The following is a 17,623-nucleotide window of genomic DNA, read 5'->3' as shown; positions in this document are numbered from 1 at the left end:
TGGATGTGGCTTGGAATATTGATAGATAATAAAAATTGGATCAAAACATAATGTAGTATACGTAAAATAAACAGAAATCTGATTAAAAAGATAAAATTCTAAATGGGACTAAAATTGAAACGTTATAAACGAAATTGTAGTGGAATGGTTCCGTGCTAAATATTGATATGTATACTATATTATGTTATTGGAAAATTGAACGTTGCGTCAAATGTACAGATTGAAGAATGGTGGTATTGAATAGCGTAGAATGAATGTTTAATCTATCAAACTAAATCACATCTTTTTACAGAATTTTAGCACATTTACAAAATCATAGTACATTAAGATACAAGCTCACACGTGTTCTTAATTCCATCTGCATCTACGTAGGTAGTAATCGTACGTTTATGTGTTCTCTCAAAGCATGCTCGTCTACTCAAACATTTTTTAAGGTTTTAGTTACTATTTTAATCTAAATAAAATCCTATTTCATTTTTATTCCCCTTTATATCCTTGGGCCGGACGTTACAGATCCAAAACACACGCGATTCAAAATTATACGAAAATTATACGTCTCGTCCCTTTTATACATTTTCGGCGCGCGAACGTAATGGGCCATTTTCGTGGAACAGACGTAACATGGAAGACATGGAATCGTCGAGAACGCGTTCACATAATTTCGCAGACCGGTCTTATCGGGAACAGCGTAGCACATCATCCTCTCGATCCTTTCACACAACGGAGCTCAATCCCAAATTCAATCTGATGCCTTTACTACCGACGCGCTTTGACCGAACAGCCCATATCCGCTTACGACCATAGAAACGTCCGCCTGACAGGCGAAACTCGCTCGTTAATCACGACAGTCGGATTCTCCCTCCTTCGGTCTCGTTTATGCGGATTCGATCCACTACACTGTGTTGTATCGGCGCTGTGCGGTTCTCCTCGCCGTACACGGAAGAATAATTTGTTTTCCAGAGCATCTTGAAGCATGTTTAAAGGCCCGGCAGAATTTATGGCGTTCGCGAGATACAGCTCGCGAGATTAACGACACACATCGACTCAAGATTGATTAACAGCCCGTCTACAGATTCCAAATGGAAAAAACATCCGTCTCCTCTCTTCTTTTCTTTTTTCTTTTCTTTTTTTTTTTTTTTTTTTTTTCGTGGCCAGAAACTCGTAACCAAGTCGTGTCGAAGTTCACGCGCGAAAGTTTCGACCGCCGCGCGAATTATAAGCAGCGACCCAATTTCCGATACCGACCGCCAGCTGACGCGTTCCCTGTCCCTTGAAACCTCGTGACATCGGTTATCACGAAATTTACTTTCCTACGAGATGCAGTAACGATCTTCAATTGAAACGTGATTTAGGATCGTAAAGATACTAGTCGACGATGGAAGGATGTTAAAAAAATATCGCATACGTAACTACTTCGAATAAATATTAGAAAGATGAAAAGGTAAGAAAATGTATCAATTTCCCAAGTATCTTATTTTGTCGCATTTCTTATTTGCTATTAAAACACGGCAAGATATAATTCCCCGAACGTTGTCTTTCTCGTTTCTCTTCTGATTCAGCGTTTCCTTAAGCTCGCTCGACCGCCCAATCGCTAAACGAGGTGGTAAATAAATGGAACAAATAAAACTCCCTCGGTTGAAATCCGCCAGTCACAAGTAACCAATAAAAAGGCGGTAACAGTCGGTTGCCATAAGTAGCAGCCATTAAAGTGGAGTAATGGGCTCTTGTACATTACGGTAGTGAGATTATTGAATAAGACAGGCGAAGAAAAGGCGAATTCTTGTTTTGGAACGACCTTCGTCATCACTCCGTCGTTCGAATCCACTTCTGCGTTTCCCGGTCGAATAATATCCGGGCTGTTCTTAAAGTTTGCCTAACGAGGCTCATTTGACACAGTCCGGCTCTACTGGCCACACACAGACGACCCTTCGAACCTATTATTCGCTCCTCTTGATCCTCCCCCTTCATCTTCCTGGCTGTTATCAGCCGAAACGTTCTGCCATGCCTCTATACAGACCACATACGTTTCGATAATGACCCACTAATTGGCAATCATTGGGACATAAACTGGCAATTCGATCGTCGATCATTTCGTCATCGTCTTTAGACGTTTACTCTGGAAAGCGATGTTTCCTATGTTTAGGGAGAGAGAGAGAGAGAGAGAGAGAGAGAGAGAGAACTTTGGACGTTAAATAGAGAATCTTCTGAATCGATGAAAGGAACTTGTACGTACATTTTTGTACTAATAAATCGAGTTTTCAGAAATCGTAAAAATTGTTCTCTGAGAAATTCGAATTTTTATTGTTCAGAACAAATTGTATTAGAAATCGTGTTTAAAAATTTTATACTTTCTCCGTCGTTTTGACACTCGGTTCTTTTGAATTACTGTGAGTAGTAGAAATACGTATGAAAAATACAGGAAGATTTGAATTTTATAATATACATTTCAATACCAGGAACGTTTCTAGCTAAAAATTCTTCAACAGAAGTGAGAGAATGATGACATTTATTATCCTGATATCCTGGTGATATAATATATTAGGTACGTGGCTTCGTACGATCTGATTTTCCAGATACAGTAAAGCTATTTCTTTATGGAATTTATGTTACAGATTTCTATGCGATGAATTTTTTAAGCAACTGAATGAATCATGAATAACTGCGAGGTCGATAAAAATACAACAGAAAATTATTAGCGAGTGATTTCGTTATTGCTTATTTCATCGGGCTTCTTTCAAATAGAAACGTGATAAATTATTCGTAATTTACCAGAGTTAAAACGGAAATAAGTAATATAAACGCAAATACTGAATACACACACACACACATATATATATACATATATATATATATATATATATATATATATATATATATATATATAAATATTTATATTGGTCGTTATTAAGGTATAATGCGCGAACAAGATTGAAGAATCTTCCTTTTAATTATCATTATTATTTCCTGAATGAATACACAGAAATAAATAGCTATACAAATATAATATAAAACGGGAATAGTTCAGAAATTTAATGTTTTTCCACAATTTTAGTATTTTCCCAAAGGGTATAAAATGTATAGAATAGAAAAAGTTAATTACATTAAATTTGTTTATATTTTATTAAAAAAATTTTAAATTTCAAGATATTCTATAACTATTTAATCCAAAATAAACATTAGGCGTGCGGATCTCACAAATACACACATATCGTTTTCACATAATAATCAAAGTACCATGTAACTCCAACTCCCGTAATATGCACAAAACTGAACACGTTGTGTATTTCATACCATACATCGTGTTATTCCGCGTGCTGATCAACAGCTAACGATTTATCTAAAATTGAATAGTCGCGTACATACACAAATCTCGTCAAAAATGCAATAGAATAAATAATTGCAGTTCAATCACGGAGTAAAGATAATGGCAGGAGAACAGGAAGGAAAACAGGAAGGTTGGGCGATGGCCATCGACGTTTGACAGACTTTTCGACGACCTGTGCGTCGGTTGTATACGGGAGTAATGCGGTGCTCGCTGATAATAAATTATCCGTAAGCGCTGAACAGCAAGCTGCGACGGTCAGGTGCTCCGGCAAAAACCGACAAAATGGATTATTAATTACTATATCACGTCGCCCCCTGTGGGTAGAGGCTGAACGAAACGAGAGAGAGAAACTTTGACGAGGTTTTTTTTGCGCTCGAAATTCGATCGCCGTAGTACAGAACCGGTATATTTAAGATGGATATTTCCATGTAGATCATAAAAGAGAAATTGAAGACAGCGTCAGTGATGGAATATTTGTTTATCGTGCGACGCGATGTTTGCAAATTCGAATGGTTGTATCAAGGTTCTTCTTTTTTTCAAATTATTAATTGGATTTATTTAATCTCAAATCACTGATATTAAACTTCGATGAATTATTATCGTACATATGCCGGACAGCAAGTATGCAACGTATGACGCAATTGGGAAAAATAAATTTTTCGTAAAATCAGCTTTGAAATTGGAAGTTTAAATAAACCAGTTCAAGGAACGAGTAAAAATCCGAAGCTTTCTGAAGTTTTTAATTTCCGGATTTGCAAAACATTTGCAACGAAAATGACAACTGTAAAGTTAACAAAGAGATCACGAATCACACGATCAATACCACGCTCCGTTATACTTTCCGCCGTCTGAGTCGGTCATTCAATTTTCCATGATCGTATAGCAACCATCATTCGTACAAGATTGGTTCGCGAGCTCGATTAAGCTGGCTTTTCAATTCTATTCCGTATGCAACTAACTGATATCCGATGTTATTTCGTTCGACTGAATGGTCGCGCGATAGTTTTGTACGGAATGTTAATCTTCCAACCGTTAAATGAACAAACGCTGCGGATTAAACGCTGGATCCGTATGGCCGAAAAAAGATGGAAATTTAAATACTGATCGATTGTTCCTGCTTGTCGGTAGCCGAAAAAAGTTCCAGACTGTTTTTCATTCGAATACGCCATTTGTTTTCAGGTATTTCGCAGTTTCAAAGAAACGAATAGTAGACGAATATTTGTACAATATTCTCTCGGAAAGGAATTGCGTTTACTTTTGTTCAACATGTACGTGTTTATGGAGAACGATAAATTATTCAATCGACACTTTTGTACAATTCATTCTACCGACTGAATAATTAAGTTTCAAAATGTAAGGAAAGTTCGTTCGTAGTCCAGACGCAGAAGCAATAAACGCTGTAGAAATTTTTAACTTCAGCTTAATTTAACTTTCAAATTGATCCTATCAAAATTTCTTGCCAACCTTCGAGAAGTGAACAGACCGGGAACTTCTTCCATGCTTATTTAAAGATGTTTTCTGTACAAATAGTACCTTTGGAAAGTGTTTGCATTATCGTTCGTGCGTGTGAAACGTTCGCAGAAACGTTTCAGTTAGATCAAGGCAGTTGTTTGAACGTTAGGCAAATCGGTTAATGCAAACGAGAGACTACACCGAAAGGGTAAGAGTATCGGGGACAAGAGAAATAAACAAATTAAATTAATTAATTCATCGAAATATTTACTTAATCGAAGCTAAATCTATTCGTATCGCAGAGTAGAACATTCCTATTTGTTTCTACTCGTAGAAAATATCTACACGTATGTACTGAAATTTCAATCGTCTATTTTATACGCATGATAAGAAAAAAAAATACAATAAATGGCTTGGATGAAAAAAAGTGGTTGCAATAATTTCCAAGCAAAAATTCCCTAAATGGTGTAAAATTCATTCGACTATCGCGAAAATGTTGAACGATATTCCGGCAATAGCATTTTCGGACTCGTTGGAATATCTGAAAGACCAGGTTCTCGTCATCCCGATTTATTAGGTTCTGGCCAACGTTACATTAGGAAAATTCGTTCCATTAGGAAGATTGCACGGACGGAAAGGGACAAATCGAACGGCACCGTCCTCGCCGGTTGGATAACCGATCACTAATTGCTTTTGTCATACCGATAATTAATAATGCATCGATCGGAACGGCGGCGCGACGATGAGTGGCCGACGAATTAAATGCGTTAACGACGATAATCGGGTTGCGGTGAATGGTAAATCGAAAATACACCAGGACGGGAGTTATTGAATGCAAACGAGGCTGCGATCCATCATCCGGCCGAACTACTAGCTTTCGACGGCGGCGTGAACGTTTACTGCCACTACTGGTGATCGTCGCTGGACCTAGTGTCAACGACTCGCGGTTCAACGTGTGTATTTCGCATAGAACGATGAGCTTCAAACGTATATTTATGATAACAGGATAATCCCCCGAGATAGTTCAAATCATCTTAAATATCAATTTAACGACCTCGATTATTTTCTGTGATCTTTAAGTGCGATCCTGAGCAGTAATAACATAATCTTGATTACCGCTTATGGGATTTGATTAACCTTAAATTATCACGTTCATACGATCCTTAAATATACGATGAAATAAAACATAATATAGCAAGAAAATAGGGCGTTAAAAAAGATAGGTACTCAGTGTGCTCAGTGTGCTCAATATGTCGACGCGAGGAATGTAAGAATTCGTGGTTAAATGTTAGAACTCGTCCAGTTTTATGCTTCTTTGAAATCAATTGAAGAGGGATTTGATTTCTTTTTTGCATTGTTTGAGCTTTATATTAACGGCATATTTTTGAAAATATTTTTCATTTTTGCTGATGCGAGGACACTGGACCTGTGAATCGTGCTCGACACGGTTCGTTTCATTTGTTATTGTACATATTCTGTAAAGAATTCTCAAGCATTGGAATGTTGAAGATGTCACATTCGCATTTGACACGAGCTCGTCCACTGTCCTTCGTTTTCAAAGACGGAAAGAAGGTTGTCTGATGAAACGCATGACGTAACAACGATGAGAGATGAATGGTGGTCGGCTTGATTTGCAGAAGAGGCAACGGAAGAGGTGACGAACGATGCTAGGAAAAGCCGTGTTGGTACTGTGTGGAGTGTTGACGATATCCCAGTGTTGCTACGTTTTTCCAAAAGGTACTTGAACGCAAATAACGAGCATAACGACGACGCTCTATGTCGGAAATTGTAACGAAGGTCCGGAAGAAAGGCTTGTGCACTGTCACGAACTTGAGAATATTCCGTGAAGCAGAATATTCAAAAATAATTTCACGAGTTAATTTCTCATTCGTGAAAGAAAACAATAAACGTATAGAAATAATTGAAGAAGGGGTTTTGTAAATTTTAAGAAAGCATTTTCTCTTGTCGTATACGCAAGAAGATGGACGGAGAAATATCTTTTTCCTTAAAACTTTTCGTTTAAATTATTCTTCGGTGTATGTTAGTTTCATCTTTCTTCCTTTCACGTTATCCATTTTGATCGAATTTCAATTTCTTACTACTTTAACCGATTCTATGTGTATCACAAACAAATTAAACGATTCTAACATAAGTAAATTACTTTTGCAACCTATTTCTAAAATACCCCACAAAAGCCAAATGTACCGCTCCTTCAAAATATAGTCTCCTATTATCATTAACCATCTTTTATCCAGGTTACAAGAACAAGCTACTTCTTTCCTCTATTTTCCTACCCGTGTCTCGTGTCGTTCTGCCAGAAAGAGGCCATGATATCATAGCTATGGCGAACGAGAAGAACGTTTTAATTGGGCTTACTATTCTCTGTTCCTTCGCCAGTGGTTCCATTAAAAATTTTCACTGGCTTAGCCGCGGCTGAATATTCGTGGACGGCTTTTATCTGTTCAAATCCCGAGAAGAAAGGAGAACCGAGGGCCGGCGAGCACGGTCACGGTTCGTACGCTGTATTTTATCACGCCGGCTAAATCCTCCGGTAGACGATACTTTATTCATCGTGAATCGCGCGGATTTAATTTCACGCCGCTTTACGACGCGCCCCATGTTTACGGTTTGTAATTACATTTGATGCCGGAACGACCGTGATGCTGGTAAAAAAATTATCGATTAAACGTGCCCGTCGCCATCCTTCCTATTCGTCAAATTGTTTCTCGCAAGATGATTTTCCTATCCTGCTTCAGCAACTTTAACGATCTCCATTTCTGGTGAAAGATCGTAATTATTCAGAATAAGTAGGCGATTATCAATATGCAATTTGGTAATTGAGAAATTTACATTCGCTTAATGTTCGAATATTTACTCGTCGAACTGTTTCAATCGAATGCCAATAGCATTACGACTGTTCGAACAATTGTTAATTCAACGACATCAATTTTTGTTACAGAAATCAAGGACCCGTGTGCGAAACTAAATTGTACTCAGGGAGCGCAATGCGTACGAAGCAGAGACGGAAGCAAAGCTTCCTGTGAATGCTTGGAATCCTGTCCGAATTTAGGGGATCACGAAGGATCGAGCCCTGTCTGCGGCACAGATGGGACCGACTATCCGTCTCTTTGCGAGTTGAACAAGGCAGCGTGCGCGAAGGGTGTTAATATCACGGTGGCATTTCAAGGCAAATGCGGTAAGTATTTTTCTTTCGACTGCAATACGAAACATTTATCTTTTGCTTCCTTGCGAGTTATATCTTGTCGTATACCGAATCGTGTTTCTAAATTCCGATTACATCGCTGAAGTACGATTCCAAAAAAATACTATGAATGTTTTCCTCAAGGATAGCCAAACCTTCGTTCAATTAAAAGCTAAACACTTTACGATCATAAAGAAACGAACTTTTTATCGTTTCAGCTTAATTTCTAGTTTGCATAGAACTCGTTTCTTTTTTCGCGAAATAATTGTAAATGGCTAAGAGACGCGAAATGACGCAAGAAATATCGATCTTGGAAGGAACAAACGATAGCAATGTAAGGCAGGTAGCACGTTGCAAACACTTAAGATGCATGCCTAAGAATCTCGTGTTTCCTCGCGATGTTATTTATCGAGAGCGAAAGCGTATTCGGACTCCGAGATAATCCAGCAACGGGGCCTGCAGCGGAAACAAATATTTACTGAATCGAAGTCGAGCCGAGCTTAAATATCGAGGTTTGTCAGTACGTATTTACTTGCGACTTTATGCACGCGATCGAGATTACTCCGGGCAGATGCGGTCGTTTACATTCGCGACATTCTGCGTATTTCTCGGTGATATCCTTATTCGCGAAATTCGTAACTGTGAAATTGTGATTCTAGAGGAACCGATCTCTTTCGTTTATATCGCTATCCGAATATAGAAGAAAATTTTATTTATTTAGTATAAATATAAGAACATTGCCCCAAGATGATTCTAATAATTGGATAAACGGTAAATTTGTTAATGAAAGATACTTGATGAACGGAATATATCGTCGGGAGATAGAAAGTTTAAAGAACGCGCCTGCTGAACCGATCGATACGTTCCATTTCAATTTCACAACTCACAGATTAAAAGCTGACTTTATTTTCATTTGTCCTCGTGCCTTCCACCAATAAACTTTCTATCGTTTCAAGCACAATACACGCCTTTCTTTTTTTTTTTTTTTTTGCTGCTCGCTGAATACTAATTCTTGACAATCGTTGATTAAATACAACGGTTTAAAATCTGTGCCATTCAACCGCGGGATAAAAGCCTCCAATCCTAAAACAATTCTTAATTTTCTGTCGTGCGAGTGCGCGCTTCGTTGACCAGTAAAATTAATCGGCGATTCCGTTATGCAATGCTCGACAATTGAAAAATAGCGACGAACTAAGCGAAAGGCCGGCAGAAGACTGAGAAACCTAAACGACTGCAGAAGAAACCGAGGGTGTGACGCGAAATCGTCGGAAATCCGCAACATCGGTCGAAAGCAACGAGAAGACAGTGATAAATTAGCAACGTGCGAGTAGCATAAACAACCGACACGTATTTACTGAAGCTAAATCGTTTCGCACAAACATACGTTCTGTGGAAAAGAAAGCGTAAATCGTGCAAGTAAATTCCAAAGCTATAGCCAGTCAGATGGAACGTATATTCGCCATTTATCGTCCGATTAAACCGATTCTTTTCTATTGACGAGAAGAATCAAGTTCTTGCTCTTTCGCCCCTCCTGCTACCTCGTTCGCTTCAAATTAAAAGCAACTAACCAGAAGAGAAGAGGAAAGAGCTTCTTCATACCGTTTCTTCGTTTTTTCTAGCTCATTTTCAATTGTCAGTGTACGTCTCTTTATGCTCCGGTTTCTTTCTCCATCTAATTTTCCCTCTGTTCGTATACCTTTTACTCGTGGTGATCCCTTCCTTTGATATAGCTTGTAAGACTTCTCCTCCTTATTCTGCCTGCATTTATATTTATCTTACGCTTTACCTTCAACTACACGCGTTTTTTTCGCTTATAATTTTCTCTTCGGGTACGATAGTAATGTTCCAGAAGAAAAGTGTTCTTCTGGAACGTTCCTATTTGAATGCAGCTTTCTGCACGATTAAACAACTTCTATCTTCTCTGTCGTGCGTTCTATTCTACTGCATATTCCTAGAAATTACTGTTCAGAAGATTAGAATTAGAATTAGAAAATTCTAGAATTAGAAATTTAGAATTTCTAGAAAAAGAAATGTCTTAGTTGTTACTTGCTTCTTATTACAAAAGAATACAATTGTAAGGCCTGTGGATTAACAAGTTTATCCGCACCTTCCTCGTTCCTTTCTTTCGCTTTGCATTCAACCTCGTCTCTCCGTTCTCATTTTGCTCTTCTCATTTTAATTTTCAGCATTCTACATCATCCATACGAACCTTCGTTTCTTCCATCCGTCTCTTGATTCTCTCTCTTTCTACCCTTTGTTTTATTGACCAATCTTCCCTTTATCTCTGTTCATCCCATCGTTTTTGCCTTTTTACCTTTACCAATCATCTGTCCTTTTTTTATTTTCTCCGCGTATCTCACGTCACAGCTCCTCTCATTCCCACCCTCCTGTTAGAATTCGCCTGATCGAGCTTACACCCTTCAGATTTCTTACTCGGCTGTTTATCCCCTGTCCAACCCTAGTCGCCTTGTGCCCTCTCGACCGAAGGCTAGAACGCAGTATAAACTCGGCGGGCGTTTAATCAACCGAGTAGTAAAGACAAATGTTTGATCAGACAGGTAGTTGCGAGTAAAGGAGGCAACGTTTACTTAGGATTAGGCAAGTCCATCCGCCGACGCTTCGTCTGCTCACATCCATTCCGTTGCTTTTTATTCTTCAAACGGACGCGATGATAATCGCGGACGGCGATTCACGAACGCCAGGAAACATCGATGCGTTTCCTCTTCCAAAGCGTCTTCCTCGCGACGCAGTTGCTCTTGATGTTCCTGTAAAATCGAAGGATAAAGAGCAACCGGTTGAAAGTGAAAATTGCTAAAAAATGTTACACGATCACAAGGCTTATGCGAACTTGTAAATAGCGCGAGGGATGCTAGAGAATTGTACCGTTGTTTCGTCGAGTCTAATAATCGAGTTGCACAGAGAACAACGAGACTTAATAATCAGTGACGAGGACACTGAAAAGATTGGACGAAACCGTCGCATCGTTCGACCGAGCGTCTATTCTTCTCGGTTCGATTCTCATCGAAGTGAAAGTCACGATAGAGGGAGAAATAATAGAGAAAAAAGAAGAAGAAAGTCAAGGGTGTCTTTTATCAATCGCATTCAGTCGCTCCACGTTGGTGAGATGGCGAAATCAATAATAAATTCCATCGGCATGGGACCGATCGTGGCTCGCTTCTAACTAACCCAGCCCATCCCTGACCCCTCCTAATTTCTTCGGCAACGAGGACGCCGAGTCAGGGGTGGAACGAGCTGGGTCGCGAATCTCAAGTGGCTGCGACGATAAATCAAATTAGCTCGAAACTTTCGAGACTTTTCGATCGTCACCCACTCCGTTTCCGCCCCGCGCGATCTACTGTCGAGCCTCTTTCGTTCTCCACCGTCAGAGACGATTGGCCCGAGGGTAAATTGAAAAAAAGAAGGGGGAAATGAGTTTTCGAGACAGACGAACTTTTTCAATGATTGAAAGTAGCAGCAGCAGCAGCAACAGCGGTTGCTAACGGCGCGGGTGGCAGAGGAGAAAAGAGGTCGCGGAACACGATAAAGCGCGGAAGCTGGGCCTCGCGATTAAAAGTATGCTGGATTTTTTCTCTTTCTCTCGTTCTCGGTGTTAATGCTAATGCACTATAAAGCAGATCTGTAGGAGACAGTGAAGGGAATCGTTATTGGTTATCAAGTGCGTGAGAATCCCGAGGAAAACTTCCCAAAAGCGCGATGCGGTTGAAAAGGATCAACCTTTCCTGACTGTATGCGAGAGATTCGCGACGGAAACTCGTAAACAAGGGGGAAGTTACTACGTTTCCTTCCGAGTGACAAATGACGTCGCATTTAGAACAAGACGTAATCAGACTTTTGAAGAAAATTAATAATAATATATCAAAATACAAAAAGTATGAGAGTCACGTTTGGAATATCATATATTTTAAGAAACTATATATCTTATAAAGGATGAATCGATCTTGATTGAGTAAAATTGGCCCCAATTACGTAGCGATCGTTTGCCAGCAGAGACGATCTCACGATTCGTTCTGTTTAATTTCACAATTATCCAGTCACCGTGCACGCAGCGATCGTTAAGTAACCTTTTCAGGAGGAGTCTTTGAGAACTCCTTTCCAAGATAAGCGCTATTTCTTCCTAGCCCTTTTTTCCACCGAGCCCCTTCCACCTTGGGCTGTAGAAATTCGCTTTAGCTCGTTTCCCGTGAATATCCTGATCCAAATCAGAATGGAGGCGGGCGTGCCGTTCTCTTCACGCTCGAGTGTGCCGAAATAAGGGTCTTCTGTAGGGGAAAAGGGGCAGATCTCCGAAACGTTAGCTTCGAGGATCCTAGCTACTTCGAAACGGGCTTGACTAAATTCTCACGCTAGTCGGTTCGGAGATTCCAACGCCAACTATACAGCGAACAAACTCAAGATGCGAGCCGTGCGTAGACCTACCCTGACGCGTCGGTTCGATTAAACTTGAAGATCCGCGATTGGTGTGTTAAATTGCTCGTATGCCTTTTTCAAAAACGAACGAAACGCTAGATTGTCGTATGCAAAGAAAGGGATTAAATTGGTGGATAACGAATGCAACTATATTTACGTACGTAGACTAGAAATTAGAAATTATGCAGACATGGATATTAATAAATAGCAAGACCATTGCCTGTAAATAACGTTTTAAGTATATTTCATCTAAATATCTATGAACCTACAAACCCATTCATACGAAATCAAATTACTTTCAGAATCTCGTCACAAAACGGGAGAACACTGACGAAACGCTTCTAAGATCCAATCTCGATGCAACTTTCCTTCTACGATTTTTCTTCGATCAGAATTTCATCTTCCTCTTCCAGAAGAAGCTAATGTTTTTTCATCAACAAAGCCTGAATAATATCAAGCGGCTAAAAGAACCGTCACGTACGATATAGTCTCAAGTATATTTTGCTAGTGCATGTAAATGCAGCAAAAGAGCCGGCCATAAATTATCTTCAAACGGTTACACCGTAATTGCATCGTAATGAAATCAAACCGCGAATCCGTGCATGCAAATTGCAGGTATGCGTGGAGCGGCGTCAAATCCATCTGCATTCATCCGTGTAATCACTTATAATTCACCAACGACACGTGCTACGACGGAGTCTCTTTGGAGCGATCTACCATCGAACACCCAAACGTAGCCAATTCGTCTCGCCAAGTAGCCCGTTTACGATGCAGCGTGCGCGACGAAGGTTTCCCTAAGGAAGTTTCCTATGCTCCGTACTATATCCTCGTAAATTACCATCGCTGTTTCTGGGCGGATGCTCTTGCGCGCTTATGTTTACGCGCCTCGAGCCTAAGTGACTGCCACGTCTAGTTTTGCCTGTTCGCCTGCTACAGGGAAGGAGCTGCATGGGTTCCGCGTACACTTCGGGGATGCCACAGGTCGAATGAAAGTGGCTTGCTGCCAGTACACATGAGTAGTACACAACAGTAGACGCTGCGGAAAGCGGCCGCCAAGACGCTGTTAACACAGACAGTCGTTGGTGCTCGGGCGTAATTCCCTTCAACGATGTTCCTCATATTCTCCGAATTCCGTGGCTCATCCTCCGTGCAGCATTATCTATCCAACTACCGAACAGGATATCCGTTGACAGGGAAGAAAAGGGAGATGTCAGTCGAATGGTTCGTTTAAGATTTGCTAGCTTAATGTGATTTGTTTGTGGTGAATTTTGCGTCGAACAAGGGAAAATGTATTTCGAGGGTGGTTAAGAGCTCGAGAAATTCAGCTGTGTTTATCGTTGTGTTTGTTGGGAATTTACTTGACGTAGATTGACGAGCGATAAAATTCTATTTTGTTTGCACAGTGATGCGCAATTAGAAAATCTATACGCCGACTGCATACCGACGAAGCATACCTTTACAATTACATTACGTACAGTATAAATTTACGTAAGATATTAGTACAAGTATCGACCAAGTATCAAAATATCTATTCCTAGTAAATGTATTCATTTATGATTGATATGCGCATACGTTAACTAGTAAATGTGGTGTCTAAATTTACTGAATGAATACATTCACCGTAAACTCGTTATGTCGCGTAAGGAATTTATTTCGTGTTATCTGGTGGAAGATGGATGTGATATCAATTATGTTAATTGTTTGATTAACGTTTCGTTTATTATTCCACCTTAATTCTTACTTATCCTCCTCCTTTTAACGAATGTACCCCAAACAAATATTTTCTATTGAAGTGGCAGAATAAAATTGAGTCGCTAATGAACTTGATACTAGAAAAGTTATTGAAATCGTCAAGTGGTTTCATTACGAAACATGTCACGTTATAATTGAACGAATGTTATTGCAAGCATCGATGATATGACATTCGCGAGTTAAACCAGATAATTTGATTGCATAATTCATTGACTATCTTCCAATGCTCGATTCTCTGCCTGTTTCATTTATGCGAGTTTCTAGTCAATAAACATGCCTGACTGGTTTATTAACATACAGGATACGTCAGATTTACAAGAATTTTTGGAAAAATAATTACAATAAGTTTTCATTCTGTGAATACGTCAACGATCACTGCAACTACGTTTCAGCTCTCAGTTTAACCGAAACTAGAACATAGCTTTTCCTAACCTTCGATGAAATTTCAAGCAAACTTCAGTCGTACATGAAGTTAGGAAATTTTCGAAAGCGTGCAAAGCTATGTAAAACAACCACAACTAGTAAACCTAAAACTGAAGCTATGCAAAACTGCCAATTCTATTGAAACAAAGCTGGATGAAACTTCTAAAGCTAGACCAAGCTTCCAAAGCATTCTGTACATTTTCTACAAATTGCATAATGTAACAATTTATTTGCTATTAGTCTACGAATTACGCTTCTCTTCCTTCTCTTCTCTATTCGACATTTTCACCTCGCTAGAAGGAAATATTTAAATGTCGTTTGAAAGCTGCGAAGATCCTCGTATTCTACTCGTCGAACTGGCAAAAGGTGCAAACAGAGATGCAGCAACGCCGCGGCTAAAAAGGATAAACCGTCCGGAACAATAACGAAGCGCGAAATAAGAATGCAGACGGCGAAACGCGACAAGCGGAGAGAGAAGTTAGCGATCTTTCAATTCGTTGACCAAACTCAATTCAATTCCCTTTATCCACCACTTACCCTCCCGGACAACTTCTTTCTTATTCCGCCCCACCGCTTATTATTCCTTTCTGAAAGTTATTCCGCGGGAATGCAAAATACGCGCGGTGTGGCGAGAAAGCCGGGCGAGGAGGTCACGGTTGGTCGGAGGTATGAAGAAGGATCGTCGAGGAAGGATAGAGAAACCTCAGTGGGATGGGCGTGGGGCTTGGAAAAAAGTAGCTGGGCCACGTAGAAAGTTTCGCGTAACTCGGAAGATTAGACAAGGCTGATGCTACCGTCGGAGACAGCCGTTGAGGGAGGATGAGAGGGGCGAAGAAAGAAGGTCGTCGACTACCGTGGAGTGAAGAAAAGGAGAGAGGGAGGGGTTGGTGTGGCTCTTAGCGACGGACTTAAAAACAATTGCCTCGCGGCGACGCGGGAATTTTAAACACACTTCTATCGACGGTCCGGATGGCTTTTGTTCGTCGAAATCGCCCGAAGGGGGTGGAACAGGGTGAAAATCGAGGACTCGACGCACTCTGTCCACGATCGAAGGGCTTTAAGGCAATTTACGAGGGGTTTTACGGTTTCAAGTGACGCCAGCCTGTCCTGATCTTCTTCCATTCTCTCATCCCTTTCATCCGCGAGCTCCATCCACCCACCTTCGTTCACGCGACCGCTTTATATTCAATGTTGTTTTAATGCCACCCGTTTCGTTGTCTTTTTTCCTCCGTTGAATTATATTCACTGGCCGGCGGGGCGGAAAAATTACCACCGAGAAAATTTGAATAGGACGAATCGACGCTTCCGTTCCCTCGGAAATTATTCTTGGAGGTTAGCCGAGAAAAATATCTGTTTAAATGCGTCCAACGGGTTAAACTCGGCGGCGAACTTGAGCTTTTTTGTCCCTTCTCTTGTTAAAATGGCCAACTGCCGCCGCATGTGCTCCATGCAGCGACATCATTACGCGCACTCGCGACGTAGTTTTATGGATAACGACTAACAGACGCCGATACAGACGATCCTTAGAGATGCTCTGACGATAACACAAAGAAGTTCGAATCAGGGTAATGTCGCGGAAAGTTAGAGCGCCAGCTTAGAGACCTGTGGTTCGCTGTCTTTGAAAAGAATTCGCGGATAGAATTTGAAAAAGGACGCAGACGCAGAGATAAGAAAGGCTCGGAAACGCCTTCAACGCTTGTTATGCGGATGGTATAACGATCGAGTTAGACGAGCTAATCTGAAATTGCCGTCGCTATGAGGACAGCTACGTGTGAGCAGCAAACGAAGATATATCGTATTTTCAATCGATGGTTTCAAAGTTGGACACGTTGATCATTGTAATTTCCCGCTGAAGAAAGAGATAACACAAACACGCGTGAGTTTGGAACAACAGTCTCAAACTGAGAGACAAACTCTCAAAATTTCGGATTGGTGTAAATTTAACGTTGTTCAAGTTTAAACATATATTTATTTAAGTTAAAGCTTTTATGTGTATATGGAAAGCTTACACTTATTTTGAAAGGTATCGAATATAAAATAAAAGTGTAAGAACCGAAATATCTTGCCGGTCGACACACGAATGATGTCTCCTGTAATACAATGGACAAACGATAGCACGCAAAAGATGGAATCATACGTTGCAGTTAGCGCGTCATAAATTATGGTTGGCGGAAGGTACGTGAGAATTGAGCGAAAACGAAACTGTTACGAGGTGTACGAGAATATTTGCGTGAGAGGAAGGAGAGTGGAGGGGACTTCGATTACAACTCTTGGACGAGCCACTAAACTGGCGGCGGACGAGGAAGAAACGAGGGTGGTTGCGGAAGGTTAGCCGCTCCACTGAGCTGTAACTCGAACTAACCCCGAGAAACACCACCGCCTCGGGAACTTGCCGCGTCAGCCCCGCTGTAAGGTCGAAACCTACCGCCTGCGGACAGGAAACGGAATCCAACTTCCTTCCTCGAGGGCGAAGATTAATCTCGGTGCAGCCATGCTTCTACCTGTGCCACGGTAACCCCCTTCGGACTCAACCACCTACCATTCCTCCCCTTTACCACCCCTTGTTCTTTTCCCCGCTCATAGGACCGCGTACACTTCTCATCGGGCTCTTTCTATCTGCCTTTATCAATCTGACTGCAACTAAACCGTCCTAACCGTGCAGTGGCATAAATTTCCCTGGAGCATTTCTTTCCAGCTCGTTCATAATCCGCAAACGGAAGTAACTGTTAGCCCGTGGACAATGAAACGTAATTTCTCGGGGACGAAACGTTGACTGCGGTGTCTTAGAGTAAACGAGAATAATCTTTCATGGGAAGGTTCTTCTGAATAGTCAAATATATGCGTACGTTTTCAGCGATTGTCACTTTAATTTTTATTTTTTCTACGATCTTCTTTGTCCTTTGATTATCGTAACGACCAAGCTGTGTAATTTTTATTTTGTTAACTATCCAACTCCGCTAAATTCATAAACAGACAACGATTTAGTCTAAAACGAGAACGAGAACAAGATGCGTTGCTCGCGTTATCCAGACGCGAAGGTA

The 17,623-nt window shown here is 40.7% G+C and overlaps 1 protein-coding gene across 9 annotated transcripts in view; it reads left to right on the top strand.

Moving 5' to 3' along the window:
* LOC138184901 (agrin) overlaps positions 1-17,623 on the top strand; it is a 388,032-nt gene that overhangs the window by 343,648 nt on the left and 26,761 nt on the right. For all 9 annotated transcript variants that reach the window (XM_069123339.1, XM_069123341.1, XM_069123340.1 and 6 more), the window contains one exon: positions 7,737-7,973. In XM_069123339.1, the coding sequence (XP_068979440.1) occupies positions 7,737-7,973 (237 nt within the window). The remainder of the gene's footprint in view (positions 1-7,736; positions 7,974-17,623) is intronic.

The sequence above is a fragment of the Bombus flavifrons genome, chromosome 11, assembly GCF_040668555.2.
Source record: "Bombus flavifrons isolate JBK064 chromosome 11, iyBomFlav1_principal, whole genome shotgun sequence".
Taxonomy (NCBI): Eukaryota; Metazoa; Arthropoda; class Insecta; order Hymenoptera; family Apidae; genus Bombus; species Bombus flavifrons.
This window is presented reverse-complemented; position numbering and strand designations above follow the sequence as displayed.